Source organism: Hyperoodon ampullatus, assembly GCF_949752795.1.
Source record: "Hyperoodon ampullatus genome assembly, chromosome: 4".
Taxonomy (NCBI): domain Eukaryota; kingdom Metazoa; phylum Chordata; class Mammalia; order Artiodactyla; family Ziphiidae; genus Hyperoodon; species Hyperoodon ampullatus.
This window is the reverse complement of record NC_136917.1, coordinates 1,233,256-1,256,063: the sequence shown is the minus strand read 5'-3', so window position 1 is coordinate 1,256,063 and position 22,808 is coordinate 1,233,256. Positions and strand designations below refer to the sequence as shown.

General features: G+C 36.6%; 1 protein-coding gene across 4 annotated transcripts in view; it reads left to right on the top strand.

The window, feature by feature from the left end:
* Positions 1-21,557, top strand: part of CNOT6 (CCR4-NOT transcription complex subunit 6) — a gene marked incomplete at both ends in the record, with an annotated part of 50,155 nt that extends 28,598 nt beyond the window's left edge. Inside the window, 8 exons of one of the 4 annotated variants that reach the window (XM_079703332.1) lie at positions 11,763-11,852; positions 11,950-12,018; positions 13,006-13,163; positions 13,951-14,105; positions 14,847-15,001; positions 15,915-16,145; positions 19,149-19,351; positions 21,345-21,557. In XM_079703332.1, the coding sequence (XP_079559458.1) occupies positions 11,763-11,852; positions 11,950-12,018; positions 13,006-13,163; positions 13,951-14,105; positions 14,847-15,001; positions 15,915-16,145; positions 19,149-19,351; positions 21,345-21,557 (1,274 nt within the window). Of the gene's footprint in view, positions 1-11,762; positions 11,868-11,949; positions 12,019-12,990; positions 13,164-13,950; positions 14,106-14,846; positions 15,002-15,914; positions 16,146-19,148; positions 19,352-21,344 lie in introns of all 4 variants that reach the window. The other 3 variants (XM_079703331.1, XM_079703330.1, XM_079703329.1) reach the window with 3 other exon arrangements.
* Between the last annotated feature and the right edge of the window lie 1,251 nt (positions 21,558-22,808).

Here is a 22,808-nt window from a genome sequence, read left to right as displayed (position 1 = left end):
GCAACAAGAGAAGCAACCGCAATGAAAAGCCCGCGCAACACAGCAAAGAGTAGCCCCCGCTCGCTGCAACTAGAGAAAGCCCGTGCGCAGTAACGAAGACCCACTGCAGCCAGAAAACACAAAACAAAAACAAAACAAAACAAAACAAATACTGTAGTACAGCATCACAACCAGGATATTGACATTGATACAGTCAAGGTACAGAACAGTTCGATCACCAAAGGATCCCTCATGTTGCCCTTTGATAGGCACACTTGCTTTCCTCTTGCCCCAGTTGACTCCTTAACTTCTGACAACCACTGATATGTTATCTATTTCTATAATTTTGTTATTTCAAAAATAATATATAAATAGAATCATGCTGTGTGTAACCTTTTGAGATTGAGTTCCCCTCCCCCCACCCAAGGTTAATTCTTTGGAGATTCACCCAGGTTGTTGGGTGTTTGCCCCTAGGTTCTTCAGAACCATTTTTTCTTTTTTTAGATTCCATATATATGTGTTAGCATACGGTATTTATTTTTCTCTTTCTGACTTACTTCACTCTGTGTGACGGTCTCTAGGTCCATCCACCTCACCACAAATAACTCAGTTTTGTTTCTTTTTATGGCTGAATAATATTCCATTGTATATATGTGCCACATTTTTATCCGTTCATCTGTTGATGGACACTTAGGTTGCTTCCATGTCCTGGCTATTGTAAAGAGAGATGCAATGAACATTGTGGTACATGACTCTTTGAATTATGGTTTTCTCAGGGTATATGCCTGGTAGTGGGATTGCTGGGTCGTATGGTAGTTCTATTTTTAGTTTTGTAAGGAACCTCCATACTGTTCTCCATAGTGGCTGTATCAATTTACATTCCTACCAACAGTGCAAGAGGGTTCCCTTTTCTCCACACCCTCTCCAGCATTTACTGTTTGTAGACTTTTTTTTTTTTTTTTTTTTTTTTTTGCAGTACGCGGGCCTCTCACTGTTGTGGCCTCTCCCGTTGCGGAGCACAGGCTCCGGACACACAGGCTCAGCGGCCATGGCTCATGGGCCCAGCCGCTCCGCGGCATGTGGGACCTTCCCGGACCAGGGCACGAACCCATGTCCCCTGCATCGGCAGGCGGACTATCAACCACTGTGCCACCAGGGAAGCCCTGTTTGTAGACTTTTTGATGATGGCCATTCTGACAGGTGTGAGGTGATACCTCACTGTAGTTTTGATTTGTGTTTCTCTAATGATTAGTGATGTTGAGCATCCTTTCATGTGTTTGTTGGCAATCTGTATATCTTCTTTGGAGAAATATCTATTTAGGTCTTCTGCCCATTTTTGGATTGGGTTGTTTGTTTTTTTGATATTGAGCTGCATGAGCTGCTTGTATGTTTTGGAGATTAATCCTCTGTCAGTTGCTTCATTTGCAAATACTTTCTCCCATTCTGAGGGTTGTCTTTTCTTCTTGTTTATGGTTTCCTTTGCTGTGCAAAAGCTGTTAAGTTTCATTAGGTTCCATTTGCTTATTTTTGTTTTTATTTCCATTTCTCTAGGAGGTGGGCCAAAAAGGATCTTGCTGTGATTTATGTCATAGAGTGTTCTGCCTATGTTTTCCTCTAAGAATTTTATAGTGTCTGGCCTTACATTTAGGTCTTTAATCCATTTTGAGTTTATTTTTGTGTATAGTGTTAGGGAGTGTTCTAATTTCATTCTTTTACAAGTAGCTGTCCATTTTTCCCAGCACCACTTATTGAAGAGGCTGCCTTTTCTCCATTGTATATTCTTGCCTCCTTTATCAAAGATAAGGTGACCATATGTGCATGGGTTTCTATCTGGTTCCACTGATCGAAATTTCTATTTTTGTGCCAGTACCATACTGTCTTGATTACTGTAGCTTTGTTAGTATAGTCTGAAGTCAGGGAGCCTGATTCCTCCACCCGTTTTTCATTCTCAAGATTGCTTTGGCTATTCGTGGTCTTTTGTGTTTCCATACAAATTTTGAAATTTTTTGTTCTGGTTCTGTGAAAAATGCCATTGGTCATTTGATAGGGATTGCATTGAATCTGTAGATTGCTTTGGGTAGTATAGTCATTTTCACAGTGTTGATTCTTCCAATCCAAGAACATGGTATATCTCTCCATCTGCTTGTATCGTCTTTAATTTGTTTCATCAGTGTCTTACAGTTTTCTGCGTACAGGTCTTTTGCCTCCTTAGGTAGGTTTATTCCTAGGTATTTTATTCTTTTTGTTGCAATGGTAAATGGGAGTGTTTCCTTAATTTCTCTTTCAGATTTTTCATCATTAGTGTATAGGAATGCAAGAGATTTCTGTGCATTAATTTTGTATCCTGCTTCTTTATCAGATTCATTGCTTAGCTCTAGTAGTTGTCTGGTAGCATCTTTAGGATTCTGTATGTATAGTATCATGTCATCTGCAAACAGTGACAATTTTACTTCCTCTTTTCCGATTTGGATTCCTTTTATTTCTTTTTCTTCTCTGATTGCTGTGGCTAAAATTTCCAAAACTATGTTGAATAAGAGTGGTGAGAGTGGGCAACTTTGTCTTGTTCCTGATCTTAGAGGAAATGGTTTCAGTTTTTCACCATTGAGAACGATGTTGGCTGTGGGTTTGTCATATATGGCCTTTATTACGTTGAAGTAAGTTCCCTCTATGCTTACTTTCTGGACTGTTTTTATCATAAATGAGTATTGAATTTTGTCGAAAGCTTTTTCTGCATCTATTGAGATGATCATGTGGTTTTTCTCGTTCAGTTTGTTAATATGGTTTATCACATTGATTGATGTGTGTATATTGAGGAATCCTTGCATTCCTGGAATAAACCCCACTTGATCATGGTGTATGATCCTTTTAATGTGCTGTTGGATTCTGTTTGCTAGTATTTTGTTGAGGATTTTTGCATCTATATTCATCCGTGATATTGGGCTGTAGTTTTCTTTTTTTTGTGACAACTTTATCTGGTTTTGGTATCAGGGTGATAGTGGCCTTGTAGAATGAGTTTGGGGTTGTTCCTCCCTCTGCTATATTTTGGAAGAGTTTGAGAAGTATAGGTGTTAGCTCTTCTCTAAATGTTTGATAGAATTTGCCTGTGAAGCCATCTGGTCCTGGGCTTTTGTTTGTTGGAAGGTTTTTAATCACAGTTTCAATTTCAGTGCTTGTGATTGTTCTGTTTATATTTTCAGTTTCCTAGTTCAGTGTCAGAAGGTTGTGCATTTCTAAGAATTTGTCCATTTCTTCCAGGTTTTCCATTTTATTGGCATATAGTTGCTTGTAGTAATCTCTCATGATCCTTTGTATTTCTGCAGTGTCAGTTGTTACTTCTCCGTTTTCATTTCTAAGTCTGTTGATTTGAGTCTTCCTTTTTTTCTTGATGAGTCTGGCTAAAGGTTTGTCAATTTTGTTTATTGTCTCAAAGAACCAGCTTTTAGTTCTATTGATCTTTGCTATTGTTTCCTTCATTTCTTTTTCATTTATTTCTGATCTGATCTTTATGATTTCTTTCCTTCTGCTAACTTTGGGGGTTTTTTGTTCTTCTCTCTAATGCTTTAGGTGTAGGGTTAGTTTGTTTATTTGAGACGTTTGTTGTTCCTTGAGGTAGGATTGTATTGCTGTGAACTTCCCTCTTAGAACTGCTTTTGCTGCATCCCATAGGTTTTGGGTCGTCGTGTTTTCATTGTCATTTGTTTCTAGGTATTTGTTGATTTCCTCTTTGATTTCTTCAGTGTTCTCTTGGTAATTTAGTAGTGTATTGTTTAGCCTCATGTGTTTGTAGTTTTTACCGACTTTTTTCCTGTAATTGATATCTAGTCTCATAGCATTGTAGTCGGAACAGATACTTGATACTATTTCAGTTTTCTTAAATTTACCAAGGCTTGGTTTTGTCACTATTTTTATTTTAGCGTTTCTGATAGCTGTATAGTGATACCTCACTGTAGTTGTAATTTGCATTTCCCCAACAGTTAAAGGTGCTGAACATCTTTGCATGTGCTTATTTGTCATCTGTATGGCATCGTATGTGAAATATCTCTTATTCCTTTGCCCATGCACTAATTGGATTGTTTACTTTTTTACTGTTGAAGTTTGGGAGTCCTTTATATATTTTCGATACTATGGTTTTGTCAAATATGCAATTTGCAGATAATTTCTCCCAGTATATAGCTTGTCTTTTCATCCACTTATTAGGGTGGGAGGGTGGGTGGGTGATTTCCCCCAACACCAACAAGCAATTCTAGGACACTGGCTGGGTGTCCTACAATTCAACTCAGTTCTGACACTACTTACCCAGAGACAGCACCAGTTTCCATAGGTAAAGAAGGGCTCAGTCCTACAAGACTGCCCCTTTCCCCTTTCCTTCCAACTTCAGATGCCGGTCACAACCCAGGTTGTCATTTGTGCTTGTGCTTCTGACCAACCAGCTACAGATTGGAGGTTCCCATCACTCCCTCCTTGGGTTTGATTAACTTGCTAGAGTGGCTCACAGAACTCAGGTAACCCATTTCCTCACTAGCTTACCTGTTTATTGTGAAAGGATATAACTCAGGAATAGCCAAATTGGAGAAATGCATAGGCCAAGTTATGGGGAAAGGACACAGAGCTTCCATGCCATCTTCCAGGCACACCACTCTCCCTGAATCTCCACATGTTCACCAACCCAGAGGTCTCTGAGCCCCATCCTTTCAGGTTTTTATAGAGGCTCCATTACGAAGGCATAATTGATGAGATCATTGGCCTTTGATGGTGATTAACTAACCTACAGCCTCTCTCCCCTTAGCAGGGTGGGACTGAAAGTTCCAACTCTAATCACATAGTGGGTTCTCTTGGCAACCAGCCCCGTCTTTCAGATAAGGCCAAAAGTCACCTCATTAACATAATGAGTCATCTTAGGAAATATCACTTAGGAAATATCAGAGATTTTAGGATATGTGTGCCAGGAACAGTGGATGAAAAGCAAATATATATTTCTTAATATAAATCACAATACCACACAGGGCCTTTTATGTAGGAAAAGTTTTTAATTTTGATAAAATCCAATTTTTCAGTTTTTCCTTTTATGGCTCTTGCTTTTGATGTCAAGTTTAAGAACTCTTTGAAATAGCCCTAGATCCCAAAGATTTTCTCCAGTGTTTTGTACTAAAGGATTTATGGTTTTGTTTTACATTTAAGTCTGTAATCCATTTTGAGTGAAAAGACATGAGGATTAATTCAAGGTTTGTTTTTTGCTTGTTATGTCCAATTGCTCCAGCAAGATTTGTTGAAAAGTCTGTCCTCCATTGAATTGCTTTTTCACTGGACAATTGGACATATCTGTGTGGATTCTCTATTCTTTTCATTGATCTGTGCGTCTGTGCCAATATCACGTAGTTTTTGGAACTTTAAATAGGGTAATAATTTTTGAAATAGATAGACTGATTCCTCCTCTATAGTCTACTTCCTCAGAATGGTTTTAGCTATTCTAATTCTTTGGCCTTTCCATATACATTTTAGAATAATCTTATCTATAGTTACAAACAATATTACTGGGGTTTTGATAACCTGTATATCAAATTGGGGAGAACTGACGTCTTTAGTATGTAGAGTCTTCGAATCAATGAACGTGTTATGTCTCTCCATCTATTTAGATTTTGATTTTTTCATCACTGTTGTGTAGTTTTTGGTATAAAAGTCCTGTAAATGTTTTGTTAGATTTATACTTGATAAGGTATTTTAAATTTTGCTGTCCATGTTTTCATTCCCGGTATACAGAAATATAATGGATTTTTGTATTTTTATTTTGTATCCTTCTACTTTGTTGAACCCAGTTCTAGTTCTAGGAGTTGGTTTTTCTATTTTTTGTAGGTTTTTTGGTAATTAAAAAAATTTTTTTATATATAGAAAATTAGTCACTTGCAAATAGGGAGAAGTTTATTTCTTTCCAATATGTATGCTTTTCTTTCCTTTTTCTTGCCTTATGGCACTGACCAGAACTTGCAGCACTATGTTGAATAAGAGTTGTGAGAGCAGACATCCCCCCTTTTCCCCGACCTTAGAAAGTATTCTGTCTTCATTATTGAGTATAATGTTAGCATGGGTATTTTGTAGATACCCTATCAATTTGAGGATTTTTCCTTCTGTCCTTCTTTTTCTGAGAGTTTTAAATCATGAACAGGTATTTAATTTTGTCAAATGTTTGTTCTCCATCAGTTGATATGATGTGATATATAATTTTTCTTCTTTAGCCTGGTAATTAATTTTTGAATATTGAACCAGGCTTGCATTCCTGGAATAAAATCCGCTTGATCATGGTGTATAATTTGTTTATTGCTGATAAGTGTATGCTAATATTTTAATGATTTTTGACTGTATTCATGAGAGATATTTGTCTGTCATTTTGTTTTTTGTTTGTTTTATACTCACTTTGCCTGATTTTGGTATCAAGGTGATATTAGCTTTATGAAATGGATTTGAAAGTGTTCCCTCATCTTCTGTTTTCCAGAAAAGATTCTGTAGAATTAGAGTTAATCCTTTTTTAGATGTTTAGTAGAATTTTTTAGTGCAACAGTCTGGGTTGGAGATTTCTTTTCTGGTAGTTTTAAAATTATGAATTCATTTCCTTTACTAGGTGTAGTGCTATTAAATTATCTACTGGGTGAGTTGTGATGGTTTGTGTTTTTCAGGGAAGTGGCCCATATCATCTGTGTTGTTAAATTTATGTATGTAGAGTTGTTTATAGTATTCCCTTATCCTTCTGATTTCTGTAGGGTCTGTAGTCATACCCTATCCCCTTTCGTTGTTGATACTGGTAATTTTTGTCTCTCTTTTTCTTTATCAGTCTTGGTTAAAGGTTCGTCAGTTTTATTGATCTTGTCAAAGAAACAGCTTTAAAATTTTTTTCCTCCATTTTTCTGTTTTCAGTTTCACTGATTTCTGCTCTTTAGTATTTCTGTGCTGCTTTTTCTTTGGGTTTATTTTACTCTTTTTCTCTTGGTTCTTAGGGTAGAAGCTTAGATTATTGAATTGGGACTTTTTTCTTCTGATGTATGCATTTAGTGCTGTAACTCTCCCTCTTGACCCTGCTTTAGCTGTGTCCAGCAACAAATTTTATTTTCACTAGCTCAGTGCATTTTGAAATTTCCCTTCAGACTTCCTCTTTGACCCATGGATCATTCAGAATTTTCCAAGTGTTTGCACATTTTCCTATTGTCTTTCAGTTATTGATTTTTAGTGTCATTCCATTGTGGTTGAAGAGTACATTCTACATAATTTCAGTTCTTTTAAATTTGTGGACGTTTGGTTTTATGGCCCAGGATATGATCTGTCCTAGTATTTGTCCCTTGGGCATTGGACAAGAGTCTTGTGTTCTGCTGTTATTGTGTAGATGATGTATAAATAGCAGTTAGATCCAATATATTTGTCTAATGTCTATTAGATTGATGGTTTGTGGACTTTTGTCTGGTTCTTTCAATTTTTGAGAGAGGGGTGTTGACGTCTTCAACTGTAATTGTAGATTTCTCTATTGTCCTTTCAGTTCCATCAGTTTTTGGATGGAACTGTTTTTGCTTAAAATATTTTGCAGTTTTGTTGTTTGATAGATACACGTTTAGAATTGCTAATTCTTCTTGGGGGATTGGCCCTTTATTGTTACATAAGGCCACTTGCAGTGTGGTGATTTTCTCTGAAATCTACTTGATCTGATATTAATATAGTCACTCCTGCTTTCCTCTGACTAATGTTTGCATGATTTTTTTTCCATCCTTTTCCTTTCAGCCTGCTTATATTGTTATATTCGAAGTGAGTTTCTTGTTGATAGCATATAGTTGGGTCATGTTTTTAAATCCTCTCTGCCAATTTTCTGTCTTTTAATTGGTCTATTTAGACCATTTACATTTACTATAATTATTGATTTATTGGGGCTTACATCTGCCACTTTATTTTTTGTTTCTGTTTGTTCTCCTTCCTTTTGTTTTTCTGTTTTCTTTTTCTTGCTTTCCTATGGGTTACTTGAGCATCTTTTTACATTTCCATTTTAACTTGTCTGTGATGTGTTTGAATTATCTTTTTCAGTGGTTGCTCTAGGTATTTCAGTATATAAACTTAATTTATCATAGTCTTCTGGTGTTAACTACTTTACCAGTTTGAGTGACATATAAAAACCATAGCTCTTTTTAGGACCTTTTATTTGCCTGTTCCCCCAATTAACTGCCAAACATGATTTAGAAAACTTGAGAAGGAAAGCCTATTATATTTGCCCTCCCTTTTATTAAACCATAATCTTTTTTTTTTTCTTTCCTGATATTCCAGGGTTCCTTCTATTATCATTTCCTTTGCATTTAGAGAACTTTCATTAATGGTTCTCTTAGGGGAGGGTTTTCTGGCAACAGAGTCTCTTAGTCCTCTGTCATCTGAAAATGTCTTTGTTTCTCCTTCATTCCCAAAGGATATTTTCGCTGGATATAGGATTCTGGGTTGACAGTTCTTTTCTTTCAGCGCTTGAAAAATACCATGCCACTTTCTACTGGTTTGTGATGAGAAATCTTTGGTTCTTCATATTGTTTTTCCCCGACAGATAAGGTGGTTTTTCTCTGGTTGCCTTCAAGATTTTTTTCTTTGTCTTTAGTTTTCAGCAGTTTAATTACGATGTTGCTTGGGTTTGTCCTGTTTGAATTTTTTGAATCTATAGGTTTAGGTTTCTTGCCAAATTGGGGGAGCTTTCACCATTTCTTTAGTACTTCTTCAGCCCTGTGCTCTTCCGCTTCCATTGCTCTGAGGACATGAATGTTAAGTTTTTTGTTGTAGTTCCACTGGTCCCTGAGGCTCTCTGTTCATTTATATTTTTCAATCTGTTTCCTTTCTGTTGTTCAGATTGCATAATTCTAGTGTTATATCTTCCAGTTCACTGATTCTTTCCTTTGACCCTCCATTCTGCTATTGAACCCATCCAACTGAGTTTTTTTATTTCATTTATCCTATTTGACAGTTTTAATATTTCCATTTGGTTTTTTACATTTCATTTGTTTACCCAAACTTTCTTTTTGTTTACTGAGTCTTCTTGTTTTTTTGTCTTTTTATTTCAGGCATGTTTGTAATTTTTCATGGAAGCATTTTTATCATGCCTTCTCTGTTTTGCTCAGATCATTCTAATGTTTCTCTCATCTCAGAGTTGGAATCTGTTATCTTTTTCATTCAGTTTGAAATTTTCCTGGTTCTTGGTATTATTAGTGATTTTCACTTGAAGCTGGATATATTCACATTATGGTATAAGACTCTGGATCTTATTTAAACCTTTTTGCTGGCTTTCTCTAACACTGCTGTGGCAGGGAAAATGGAGAACACCATCTCCTTACCGCCAGGGGAGGTAGGACTTAAGATTCCACTTAGCCTTTGTTGACACCTGAGGGTCAGCTGGGTACAGGTGGCAGTTTTGGCTCCTTATGTGGTCTCCATAGTCGCTGCATTGGGGTGACCTCATTACCAGCGGGAGATGGTAAAAATCTTGACTCTCCTCAGCCTCCTCTGACGTCATCCCCAGAAGGTAGGTGGAAGAGCACCTCATTACTGCGGGTGGGGGTGGAAGTCCAGGCTTCCCTTAGGGCGGAGGAGGAGGTGCTTGTTACTGCCTGGAGGGGATAAAAGTCCCAGCTACCTTCTTGGCCTTCTCTGACCCTACCCTGCGAGGGGTGTTGGGGTACCTCCTTACTTCCTCATAAGGGTGTAAGTCTAAGCTCCCTGCTTGATCTTTGCTGGCATGAGTAGAGAGGATGCCATGTATGTTTCTTCGGTGTTTAGCTGTAGTAGAGCTGTTACTATCTAAAAGTTTTGTTTTGTTAGGCTGCCCTTTCCTGGCCCTTTGGCTTTCATTGGAATTTTTTTTTCTGTACCCATAGGTGTTTCTCTGTTGCTGGCTTCTTAGCTCTGTGTCTGGGATATATGAGACAAATAGTAAACCCAAGGAATTCACCACTGTGTTGTTCCTCAGGTCCTGAGGTCTCTGAACATTCTGCCTTCTTACCACATTTCAGAGTCTTACATTTCTTTACACATAATTAATGGGATTTTAGTTGTATTCAGCAGGAGAAATAGGGAAAAGTATGTTTACTTCATCTTTCCAGAAACGACTCCTCTCATTCACTTTTGTTCCTTAGTTCTGAGACTCAATATCATGTTTTAATTCCAGAATTGTACTTGCTAAGTTCACCCTATGTGTATTATTTTTTCCAGGCAATGAAGAGTAGATTAAATTTAAAGGAATTCCAAAGAACAAGCAGATGTTGGGGGAAATATACCATTTGGCTTCATGCATTTATTAGAAAGTCAAAAATAGATATTTGGGTTTGGGGATGGTTTTTAATTTTATAGAAAGATCTTAGACGGGAGGATCACATAGTTATAAGTACTCAGCATTGCCTTTAAATATTTTTTGCACTAGAAAGTAGTAAAAATAATAGCAGTAATGTAGGTCTAGTTAGAATGGGATGCTTACCTGGTACTGAGAAGTTTTTTGGTTGACTTCATTTTCTCGAGATATCCTTAACCAGGGTCCTGGTAACTTTCAGGTTATAGCTACCTGTCTCATAGGATTGTGACTAAATGAAAATTTCAGGACTCTGGTAGCTGTAAAGAACTGTACACATATGGGGAATGATACTATTGTTACTTGTCTTCCTACAAATATATACCTTGCGCTTATAGGAGCATGTTTTTACCTTTACAGTTCTTAAAATCCTAACTTAGGATTCTTCCCATCCGTGTAATCCAGCTTTTAATGAAGGATACGCCACTACCTCACAGGTCAGGGCATTTCATCTTAAATAATTCTAATGTTTAACAAACACTTCTATTCTGAGCTTGGTCCTCATTCTGCCTTTTGAGTCTACTCTTTCACAAGAGAAAAGGAAGAAAACGCTTTTTTCTCTGTGCGGTGATCATTCTTATAGTCCATACCTTTTTGTTTTTTTTTTTTAATTTGGAATGGCTAAGATCTCTCATCATTTTACCTATCTTCCATCTATAGAATTTATTAGTCTTTCTTAAAATGGAGCATGGATAGGAACTTTGCTTTTGAAACAGTGTACTGTGCTGTTACTTGTACATAAGAAGTCCTTCTGAGAGAATTTGAGACTATTAACAATACATGTAAATCATTGCATTTGCTTTCATTTTTGGCCCTTATGAAACAGTGATTGAATTGACTGTTGGATCACTGCCCTGGGGTTTTCCCCTTCACTAGTGGCTTAATCTTAAACCAAGTCTGTCCCATCCTGTTACTTTATTCATTAGAATTTTAAAAAATCTAAGTGTTAGACTGCATTTGTCATTAGGATGTTTTCTTATTAACTTTGTAGCGTTCTTAAATTTTGACTCTGTGATTCATTATATTGGCTCTCACCTTTCCTTTGCCTAGTCCTTCTTCCAACTCTTCCCCAATCCAGTTTTACTCTCTTTTGATCATTATGAAAGTGTTGATGAGGCAGGGTCAGATGCAGAGATATACTGTTAGATATCTTCTAGATTGACACATCAGTCCATTAATAATCATTTTTTGGATACTTCTATAGAATGTGGTATGAATCATTTTTATTCTTCACATCAAAAGCTGAAAAAAATAATATTCTAGTTTGGTATGTTGAGTTAATATATAGTTTTTTATATACAGTTATATATGTGGTTTATATAGTTAATATAGTTAATATACATTGTTATAGATGATCTGATAATTTTGGTACATTTTTCAGTTTTGAAATATTTTAGTACTTGTCTTGGTTTCATTTTACCTATTTAAAAAACATTTCCAGGAAATCCACTTACCCAGGATATATTGAACCTCTATCTGGAACCAGATGGAACAAGAAGGCTACTGAACTATTTGCTTGATAATTTGGCAGGTACTGCAAAAAGAAGTAAGTGGTCATTTGATTAAACCATTTTTTTTAGAAAGACATGTAAGAATATTGTTTAATTTTGTGTTTTATTTTCAACTAGTTTCAACAGAACAACCACCTCCAAGATCTTGGATTATGTTACAAGAACCAGACAGAACACGGCCAACTGGTTGGTAGCCTAATTTTTTAAATCTTATTTTTACTTTTTCTTGTAAACCTAATAGTATTGTTGGTATGCTTTAGATTTTGGGCAGTGTTACAGTAGAATGCTTAAGGTTGATTTGGTTTTGGAGATAGTAACGAAGACTTGTTTACCTGGCCTCTATACTATGCTATGGAAAGTTTGGTATAAAGCAGTACTTCTCAACCAGAGGCGATTTTATGCCCCAGAAGACATTTGGCAATGCCTGGAGATATTTTTTGATTGTTAACAACTGGTAGAAGTGCTCTTGGCATCTTGTGGCTGGAGATCAGAGGTGCTGCTGTTGAGGAACTCTGCTCTAAAGTATTGATCAATTTCAGTTACAATAAATACACCAAAATCTTTCTATACTGTAAGTTTCCAAACCGTACTGTGTTCCAGATGCATTTGATAATACAAAAGTTTAAGATAGCCAAAACACCTATTTGAAAGAGAAATCGAACTAATGACCTCTAATTTCCTTTTAAAATTGTATGAAAATAGTTTGAGCACTTCTGTGATGTGTGCAACAGGATTTGGTCTATTCTTTCACGTGAATTAATAGTAGTTGCTCTGTAGAAGAAAAGTAGAGATGCCTGTTAAGCAAACTACCTGTCAGATTTCCACATTCTACATTAACAATTGTTGAAGTGGTGGAGGGAACATAGAAATGAGGGAGCCCTGGTCTTAGAGGCTGAAGGACTTAAGATTGTATTCTGTTAGTTTTTGAACCTTCCTGTGTGTACCTCTGTAGCAGGAAACACATTATTTATTTATATTATAATTTGTTCACATATCAGTCCTTCATTTATTTTCTAACATTATTTATGCCATGTCTGGCATATAGTAGCTTTTCAGTGAATATATATTGAATGAATAAAGTCAAACTTAGCATTTAAGTGAAAATTATTGAAATTAATTATGTTTTTTTTTTTCTGCCACGTGTGTGAATAAGTAAAGTTATCTTTCCTACAGCCTTGTTTTCTGTCATGTGCTATAATGTTCTTTGTGATAAATATGCGACCCGGCAGTTATATGGCTACTGTCCATCATGGGCACTAAATTGGGACTACAGGAAAAAGGCCATTATTCAAGAAATCTTGAGTTGCAATGCTGATGTCATAAGTCTTCAGGTAAGTTATCAGAAGAGCACTTATTTCAATTGCAGAAATGCCCCAACATTGATCAAGCAAGGAACAGCTTGGGAACGCATTACACTGACACATTTGAAGTCCTAGCTTTAGCAGTTCTTAAAATATGGACTTTTTCTGTATTTAGTGAATTCTGGGAGCATTCACTGCCTGCTGTGCTTTGTAGCAGTGTGCTGCCAAATTAAGCAGATGGGTTAAGCTGGGTTTTAAGTGTTTGCTATGACAGCTAAATGTTTACTTTTTCCTCCCTGATGCCCCTGTACACTATTTTTTAATTGGGTGGCAGTGTTACTGAAATTGTGGCACTATCAAGGTATAATTTTGCTTTACTACCAGTGGTAATTGAATAGTTAGGTCAAAGTGGAAAGGGCATTGAAACTTCTCAGTCCAACTCTCATAATAACTTACATGACCTTGGGCAAATCACTCTCCTTGTGGTGTGAAATTTGATCTGTGGAGTTCCTGTTACCTCTCTGATTTTTGTTCTATGCCAATTCTAAAATATAAGGAAATATATACGCATAGGGGTGTATGTCTTTCTCTTCTTTACTCCTAAACAACAAAGAATTGACCTTATCAACTGGTACCTGTAAAATGACAAGTAGGTGTTCTGATTGGTTTCAGATAAATTACATCGAAAAAATGTAATTCTTCATTCTGCAGATCAGTCCTTTGAAATTCTTTTAAGTTCTTAAACTGTACATATAAAGGTAATGCATAGGACTGATTTTTGTCTTAGGAAATAACTCTGCTATTTACAATTTTTCAGGAGGTTGAAACAGAACAGTATTACAGTTTTTTTCTGGTAGAACTGAAAGAACGTGGCTATAATGGATTCTTTAGTCCTAAATCTAGAGCTAGGACAATGTCAGAACAAGAAAGAAAACATGTTGATGGCTGTGCAATATTCTTTAAGACAGAAAAGTAAGTCATCTTCTTTCTTTCTTTCTTTTCTTTTTTTTTTTTTGTCTGAGCCACATGGCACGCAGGATCTTAGTTCCCAGACCAGGCATCGAACCTTGCCTCCTGCAGTGGAAGTGCAGAGTCCTAACTACTGGACCGCCAGGGAATTCCCAGTCATCTTATTTCTTAAAAAGAAAACTTTCTCTGTTTGCAGGATGGGGCCAAGGGAATGGAAATTAGTTGGCAAATAAGAGAATGAGGCGTTATGTTATTACTCAAGAAAACAGTACTGTAGACTTAGAGGGGTTTGTTTTGACTCATCAGAAATAGTGTTTTGGAGGACATGTTGAAAGTGCTGCTGTTTCTTCAGGTGTTTGCTAGGGTTTAACTCCAGTTGTTACTTGAAACACCTTGTAATTGCATTCCCTCTGGGATGGTGGAGAGATTCTTAAGCGTGTACTTAGGAAGAGAATTATTTTAAAATTATAAGATGGAATTTTCCAATGTGAAACCTAAACAGAAGATGACTACATTTTCTTAAGTTGTAAAAGTTTATCAAAGTGTTATTTGTATCCGTAACAGACTGAGAACAACTTAAATGGACATGGGAAGCTTGGTGTTACGTGGGGAGGATTTTCCATAATGTAATTTACATGCCATCATATCTGTTAAGGAAGTTCGGGAAAATTGCATTTTCCACAAAGCTAATGTCTTGGTATTCTCAATTTTATATTTGTGTGTGTGTTTTTGTTTTTGTTTTAGATTTACTTTGGTTCAGAAACACACTGTTGAATTTAATCAGCTAGCAATGGCAAATTCAGAAGGGTCTGAAGCTATGTTGAACAGAGTCATGACAAAAGATAACATTGGAGTTGCTGTACTGCTAGAACTGCGAAAGGAATTGATTGAAATGTCATGTGAGTGACCTTTCCACTTCCTATGAAATTGACCTCCAAAATTTAATAGAAAACAGAAAATTTGTTACATATTAATAGTTTTGTCTAACACCTGAAGAAACTCAGAATTTAAATCTTAGATTCTAAAACCTTATATCCATTTATCTCTACCGCAAAGCTCAAGATGAGGAAGCATTGCCCAGAAAAGTATTTCAATTCTTAAAAGGCATAAAACCAAAGGAAAAAAACAGCTCTCTTTTCTCCTCAAGAATTTTTCACATAAAATGCTGAAGGAAATATTAGTTAAAATGACTGCTCAGAGAGAAGAACTCCATACACTTATATAATTTCTTGGCAACAAGGGTATTCTGTATGCTTACTGCTCTTCCTGACCTTTTTAGTCATTATTTTAAAGGTCTTGAGTTTTGGAGAAACGGACCACTTATTTCAAATTAAATGTATGTTTAGAGTGACCATCATGCTAAGAACTGAAACTTCTGTCACCTGAGGAACAGTTGGAAATGGGGATATTTAATCTGAGGGATAGAAAAGATGAAAGATGGAACTTAGTGACTATCTTAAATATATCTTAAGAAAAAGGGTGTCAATTTAATTTTATGATGCTCAATTTAGGACATCTAGAAGACCAGAATTTTTAAGGAGATGGAACTATTTAAAAATCCCAAATAGAATGGGCTGTCTCTGTTCAAGTAGTGAATACCCTATGCTGGAAGTACTCAACCGAGAGGTTAGATGTCTATTTCTCAGGTTTGTTGTAGGGTAGATTCAGTCATCAGGTGGGAGATTGTTAACTAAATTTTAGGCTTCTTTATTATTCCCAAGATTCTGAGATATTACTTGCTTTCAGACCCTGTGAGCATATATGGGGTTATGGACAGGTTTTGTTTGTTTGTTTTCTTTTTATCTAATATAGCTGGAAAGCCACATCTTGGAACAGAAAAACAACTTATTCTCGTGGCTAATGCTCATATGCACTGGGACCCTGAATACTCTGATGTGAAGTTGGTTCAAACAATGATGTTCCTCTCAGAAGTGAAGAACATCATTGATAAAGCCTCGAGAAGCCTCCAGTCCAGTGCATTTGGAGAATTTGGAACTATTCCACTGGTGTTGTGTGCAGATCTTAATTCTTTGCCGGACTCTGGTAAAAACAAAACCAAACAAAACAATGCTATTTTAAATAGAATACTTACTGACTTAAAATGTTTTTGTAATGTGTTGTTTCTGATAATTCCAAATTTAGTCAAAATGAAAATTCAATTTATAGTGGCAGCTATGAATCAGGTTAAAAAAATATGTTGTATAGTAGGGGAACCTTTTGAAAATGAAATGGTATTATGAAAAACCTCAGGAGGAAGGATGTTAATCATCTTCATTAAACACGTAGGTGATAATTTGAAGTAACTTATTAAAGAACATATAATTGTATTTCATTATCCCCAGGTTATATGTAATGCACACTCTGAAAAGGTTATTAAGACAGACTCTTTGGGATTCCAGCATGTGGTAATAAAATCTAGTTTAAATTTGACCATATATTAAAGGATCTCCAGTTTTGGTGGGCTTGATTAGAAAAATACACCTCAGGTGGAAATTGAGATTTTTTTATTTACACAGATCATGCAAGTGATTTTAACAAACAAAGATCAAGAATCTTGATTTTTAATCACAAAGTAGAATACAGAAAGCCTTATTCTTAAATATACTTTTCCATAGATAGTACAGTGAGTAAAAACCATAGTCCTTGTAATATCAAACTAAGTATTTCTTTTTATCTTTTAGCTCCTTGTTTATACTTTCTCACATACACAAGAATACTTTTCCTTGGACTTACATGCATGCAAGAATGTGCACATTCACACGCTCGGAGTGTTTAAATTCAGTAGCACATCACTGCTCTCACAATAGATGAGAGAATAGATAATAAGTTAGAAACTATGTTAAAATTAGTTTTTAGGGCTTCCCTGGTGGCACAGTGGTTGAGAGTCTCCCTGCTGATGCAGGGGACACGGGTTCATGCCGCGGAGCGGCTTGGCCCATGAGCCATGGCTGCTGAGCCTGTGCGTCCGGAGCCTGTGCTCCGCAACGGGAGAGGCTACAACAGTGAGAGGCCCGTGTACTGCAAAAGAAAAAAATTCGTTTTCCGGGGAAATAAAGGTGTCTAAGATCCATAATTCTTCTTTCAAAGCCATCTGGGGATTACCGGCAATTTCTCTACATGCTTTGCATCCCCTTTTTAGCTACAAAGTATCTGAGGGGCCAAGAGAGACTCTTGTCAAATAATGCAGATCTTAGGACCTATTTCCATGTTGCAAAATGTAGTATTTTAATAGCAAACACATGGGAAAATGTCCAGTCTTGTTAACTAATTAAATGAAAGTTAAATATTTGCAGAACCCATCTTACGCTTCGCATATTGGAAAAATAGTGTCCAGGGATGATGAAGTTTGCTCTGGAACTCTTTCAGAGTAGGCTGTGTGTGTGTGTATACATTTTTCATTTTCACCAAGAACTTTATTGAACAGCGTATTCACCGTTTTGTTCTACTACCTTCTGCCATTTTTCAGGCAACTTCATAATTCCATCTTCCCAAAACTTTTTATCTTTTTGAGCAAAGAACTGTTCCAGGTGCCTTTTACAGTCTTCCAGGGAATTGAAATTTTTTCCATTAAGAGAATTTTGTAAAGATTGAAATCAATGGAAATCCGAAGGCGCAGTGCCTAGTGAATATGGCCGATGAATCAGAACTTCCCAGCCAAGCTGAAACAGTTTTTGCCTGGTCATCAGAGAAACATGCGGGTCTTGCATTATCCTGATGGAAGATAATGCGTTTTCTGTTGACTAATTCCAGACGCTTTTTGTCGAGTGCTGCTTTCAGTTGGTCTAATTGGGAGCAGTACTTGTTGGGATTTAATCCTTTGGTTTTCCGGAAGGAGCTTATAATAGAGGACTCCCTTCCAATCCCACCATATATACAATATCATCTTCTTTGAATGAAGACCGGCCTTTGGTGTGCTTGGTGATGGTTCATTTTGCTTGCCCCACGATCTTTTCCATTCCACATGGTTGTACAGTATCCACTTTTCATTAGCCATCACAATTTGTTTTAAAAACGGAACATTTTCATTATATTTCGGTAGAGAATCGCACACGGGAATTGGTCAAGAAGGTTTTTTTCACTTATGTGGAACCCAAAAATCAAAGCAATTAACATAACCAAGCTGGTGCAGATGATTTTCAACGCTTGATTTGGATATTTTGAGTATATCGGCTATCTCCCTCGTGATACAACGTTGATTGTTCTCAATTAGTGTCTCTATTTGATCGCTATCAACTTCAACTGATCTACCTGACTGTGGAGCATTATCCAGTGAGAAATCTGCAGCATGAAACTTTGCAAACCACTTTTGACACGTTCAGTCAGTCACAGCACCTTCTCCATACAGTGCACAAATCTTTTTTTTTGCGTTTCAGTTGCATTTTTAACTTTGTTGAAATAATAAGGCATAATATGCTGAAAATGTTGCTTTTTTTCTTCCATCTTCAATATTGAAATGGCTACACAAAAATTCACCATTTTTGAGAAGTTTTTTTTTAAATGCACGCTGATATAACTGCTGTCACATACAATCTAACAGAATTGTTTCGAATGAAGTTAAGTGCTACTGGAGCCATCTTACGGAAAACACTGAAAGAACTTTTTGGCCAACCCAATGTATATTTAGGCACAATTAATCCTAATCTTGGTATTTTATACTAAGCATAGCAGAAACCTACATACTAAGATGTTGATTATAGTATTCATTTTTTAAGGTAGAAATAACATGAATTTAAAAAAATAAAGAACTAGCTTAACAAATACTATACATCAGCCCAGTTGTATTATGCAATCATTAAAAAAAATAACTGAGAAGACATATGAGCATAAGTTCATGTGATACAGTATAGAATATTCAGTATACTATGATTAAAACCATGTAAAAATGGGCTTATACAAGTTTTGGCAAATGTGAAAAACAATGAAACATTTTAGAAAGTGGGAATACGTGTGATTTAAAACTTTACTACTGAATTATGTTTTTAGTTATGTATTGTACACTGTGTATTATACTTGACAGTGCAAAAAGTACATTTATTTTCATTATAGGTGTTGTGGAATATTTGAGCACTGGTGGAGTAGAAACAAATCATAAAGACTTTAAGGAACTGAGATATAATGAAAGTCTTACAAACTTCAGCTGTAATGGGAAAAATGGGACAACCAATGGAAGGATCACTCATGGTTTCAAGTTAAAGAGTGCCTATGAGAGTGGCCTGATGCCTTACACCAATTACACGTTTGATTTTAAGGTGAGTTTTGAGATAATAAACTTTTAAAGCCTTCATTTTTTTAAAGTGTCTTATAACTTTATGATGGCTTTAAATGTTAATGCCCAGAATGGAATTAAGCCATCTCAAACTAGTTGACAGCAGCATTCTTTTATTACTCTTAATGTAGAATTCCATGTGATTAGAGTCCCATCCCTACTTTATAGATACCTATGAGAATCATTTCCAAGGTAAGAAATAAGATGAAATAATGATAATAAATCCTGAGTTAACTGTCACCTTTTTGGGGCAATTATTTTTTTTTTATAGGCTCATTACTAACAGCTGGATATGCAGGGCCATCGCATTTAATTTGCTGTCAGTTGAGATGAGGTGTTCCATCTCTATTTCAGTTTAACTGAAACTGTAATACTTGAGAACCAAAATGTCTTTTATTATTAGCCATTTTTAAATTTCTAATATATATATTATTTATATGCCTTGTTACACAATTAATGGATTACAATATGGAGCCTTTTCCTTAGTAATTCTCCTCATTTTTATTATCTGTGGTTGTTTAGGACTTGTGTTCAACTGTCCTTTTTAGCTACCTTTTGCATTTATGCTCTCTAAAATCCTAATTTTCCATTTCTAACCTGCTGAGAAAATAATCATTCAGGTTAGATTGTCTATTAGAATAGTGTAAATACTTGTGGTAACTGGTTCTTAATTTTAGAGTGGAGGTTGTTTAGACTCCTTTGAGAAACTGTTGCAAACTGACAATTTTTTTTTATTTGGCTTTGGAGGATCCACAGTACTGTAGATAATGATTTAACCCTGGGAACAGATGAGTGTGTAGAGTTGAAGAGAGACTGGAGTAGACTGGGGAAAACTGACATGTAAATGACAGTAACCAGAGAGGTGGAAAACCAGGACAGTATAGGGACTTAAATGCCAAGGAAAGAAAGCCTTTCTAGGGAAAGAGGTGTGTGTGTTAAGCTTCAGAAAGATATTGATAAGAGTTGTTTCACTGGAGAGCTAGTCAGAGAAACTAGAATATGATGAGTTGGAGAATAACTGAGCAATGAGGTAGGAAAAACCAACTTCTAGATTCTTATTTCAAGCAGGTTGATTGAAGAAGAGGTGAGGGTGATAACTAAAAGGTGGGAGAGATTAGGGATTTTTTTTTTCCTCTTGTTGCTGTTCCTGATAGAAAGTTAGGAAGAAGACTCTTGAACATGCTTAAATGCTCTTGGCCAGGAGCATGTAAAGGAGAGTCTGAAGTTACAGGGAGGAAGTTACAGGGAGGAAAGGAGCAAACCAAGAGTAACCTAGCTGTGTGCCAGATGCTGTGCCTCGGTACTGTTGAGGGTGTTGAGAGCAGAGACAGTCTGGCCCTCGTGGAATCATGATCTGGTGGGAGAGATAGGTCTCAACCACACAAATGAGTATATAGTTACACCTTGAGGAGTGCGTTAGCAAGGGAAAAGAATCAGAGGTGATAGGAGCTATTAAGTGGGTGAGTCAGGATTTAGGAAGGCCTTGGGAAAGTGATTAAACTTGGCACTTGAAGGTTGAGAAGGAGTTAGCCAGTTGACAGGTAGAAGAAAGTGTTCCAGACATGTGTGGAGGCCCTGGGGCAGGACAGAGCTTGGCGCCTACAAGGAATGTACCCCACTTCACACCGCACCTCCCTACTCCCCAAAGAGGGCTAGTATGACAATGGAGTAGTGAGCAAGGAAAAGTGTCACAAATTAAGTTAGGAAAGAGAAGCAGAGGCCCTATCATGAGGGATTCTTTAGGTCTTGTTAAAGATTTTGAACAGATCCAGATAGGAGGAAGAATGATTATCATGCCTAAGCTTTCTTCATTCTCACATTCGGGGATGCCATTTGGTTTATGTAGTATTGCATTTTCCTACAGGCTTGTAAGTTTTTTGTTTGACTCTAAGGATATGTCTTGAAAGCTCTCAGTATTCAAGTGTTATCTTATGTGGGGCCTTGTCTTTTTTTTCTTTTTGCCTTCTGTTTTTCAGGGTATAATTGACTACATCTTCTATTCTAAACCTCAGCTGAACACTTTAGGCATCCTGGGACCTCTGGACCACCATTGGCTAGTTGAGAACAATATCAGCGGCTGCCCACACCCACTCATCCCCTCTGACCACTTCTCACTTTTTGCACAACTGGAGCTCTTACTGCCTTTCCTGCCCCAAGTTAACGGCATTCACCTTCCTGGCAGGAGGTAGTCAAGTACCTTCAGAGGATGACCTCAGTTTCACTCGTAAACTCGTAAAAAATCTGAATATAGGGGAGTGAGGTATGGCCACTAGGGATTTTTTTTTTCTTAATGATGATTTGAGTTTTCAATCTGATTATTTGTTAAGGATATAGTATGAAAGCCAGGTGCTAGCAAACAGACAAATTCTGAGCCCGATATGCTTTATATACTGTTAGACAGGGACTGGTGTGTTTGCACCTATCTTTAATTTGTTACAAGTAATTTTCCTGTTTCTTCTATCCAATATAATATTTTCATGCCTTGAAATAGGAAAATGTTTGAACAGCATATTCTCTTTGCACAGAAATCTGTAGCACTACTTTTTTGAGGCCAGTAATAACATCCAGAGATCATTCTTCCATACTTTACTCCCTCCTTTTTCAGACTTGTTTGTAAAATATAGAATTTAAATTTAGCCTTTATGATTGTATATGATCCACAGAAGACCTGATTTATGAAATTTTGTACTAAAAAAATCAGATTTGGAAATGATTGTATTGTAATCTAAGGCTAAGTTTTTTTTACCTGTTTCATGTGTTATAAAGGCCAGCTTGTAAAAGAAGTTGCAACAGACTTTCTCTGCTGATGATTTGCACTGTTAGGGTTTTGTTAGCCCTTTTGTACTACTTTGTTTTTAAATTGAGAACATTGCTCTTTAAATCTAAATCTGTTTAAAGTTTAGGACATTTTCTTGGACCAGAGGCAACTTACCCATGAATTCCTGGGTTTTTACAAAAAACTATCTACCAGGACAGATAAGCTGAGCAGTGAATGATCTGTAGGCATTATGGACTGAATGTAATGGTTGATATATGTACATTCTGATATTTTTAAATCCTCAGCTTTTTTAAGTTACAAAATTACAGCTGCTTAGGGACAGCTTCTTAACTCCTTTTTGAGACACTTCCTGTCCTCTCCACCGTGCCTGCCTGAATTTGTTCTCACCAAGCACTGCCTGTGCATGCAGAGAAAATCTGTGCATCCTCTTTTATATTTTTAAATACTGTTTAACATTTGTCAGAGTTTTATGAAAATGCTTTTGTATGGGCTGTGGCTTTTTTTCCATTGTGAAGCATTGAATATCACATTTTGGAACATGTTCATAGGGTGGGTCCCTGGGTCTTTACTCACCAGACCCAAGCACTGCTTCTTGGTGTCATTGCACAGTGCTGTTCGTCACCCAGAGTACTACTATCATGTGAATTCTTTTTGTTTTCTA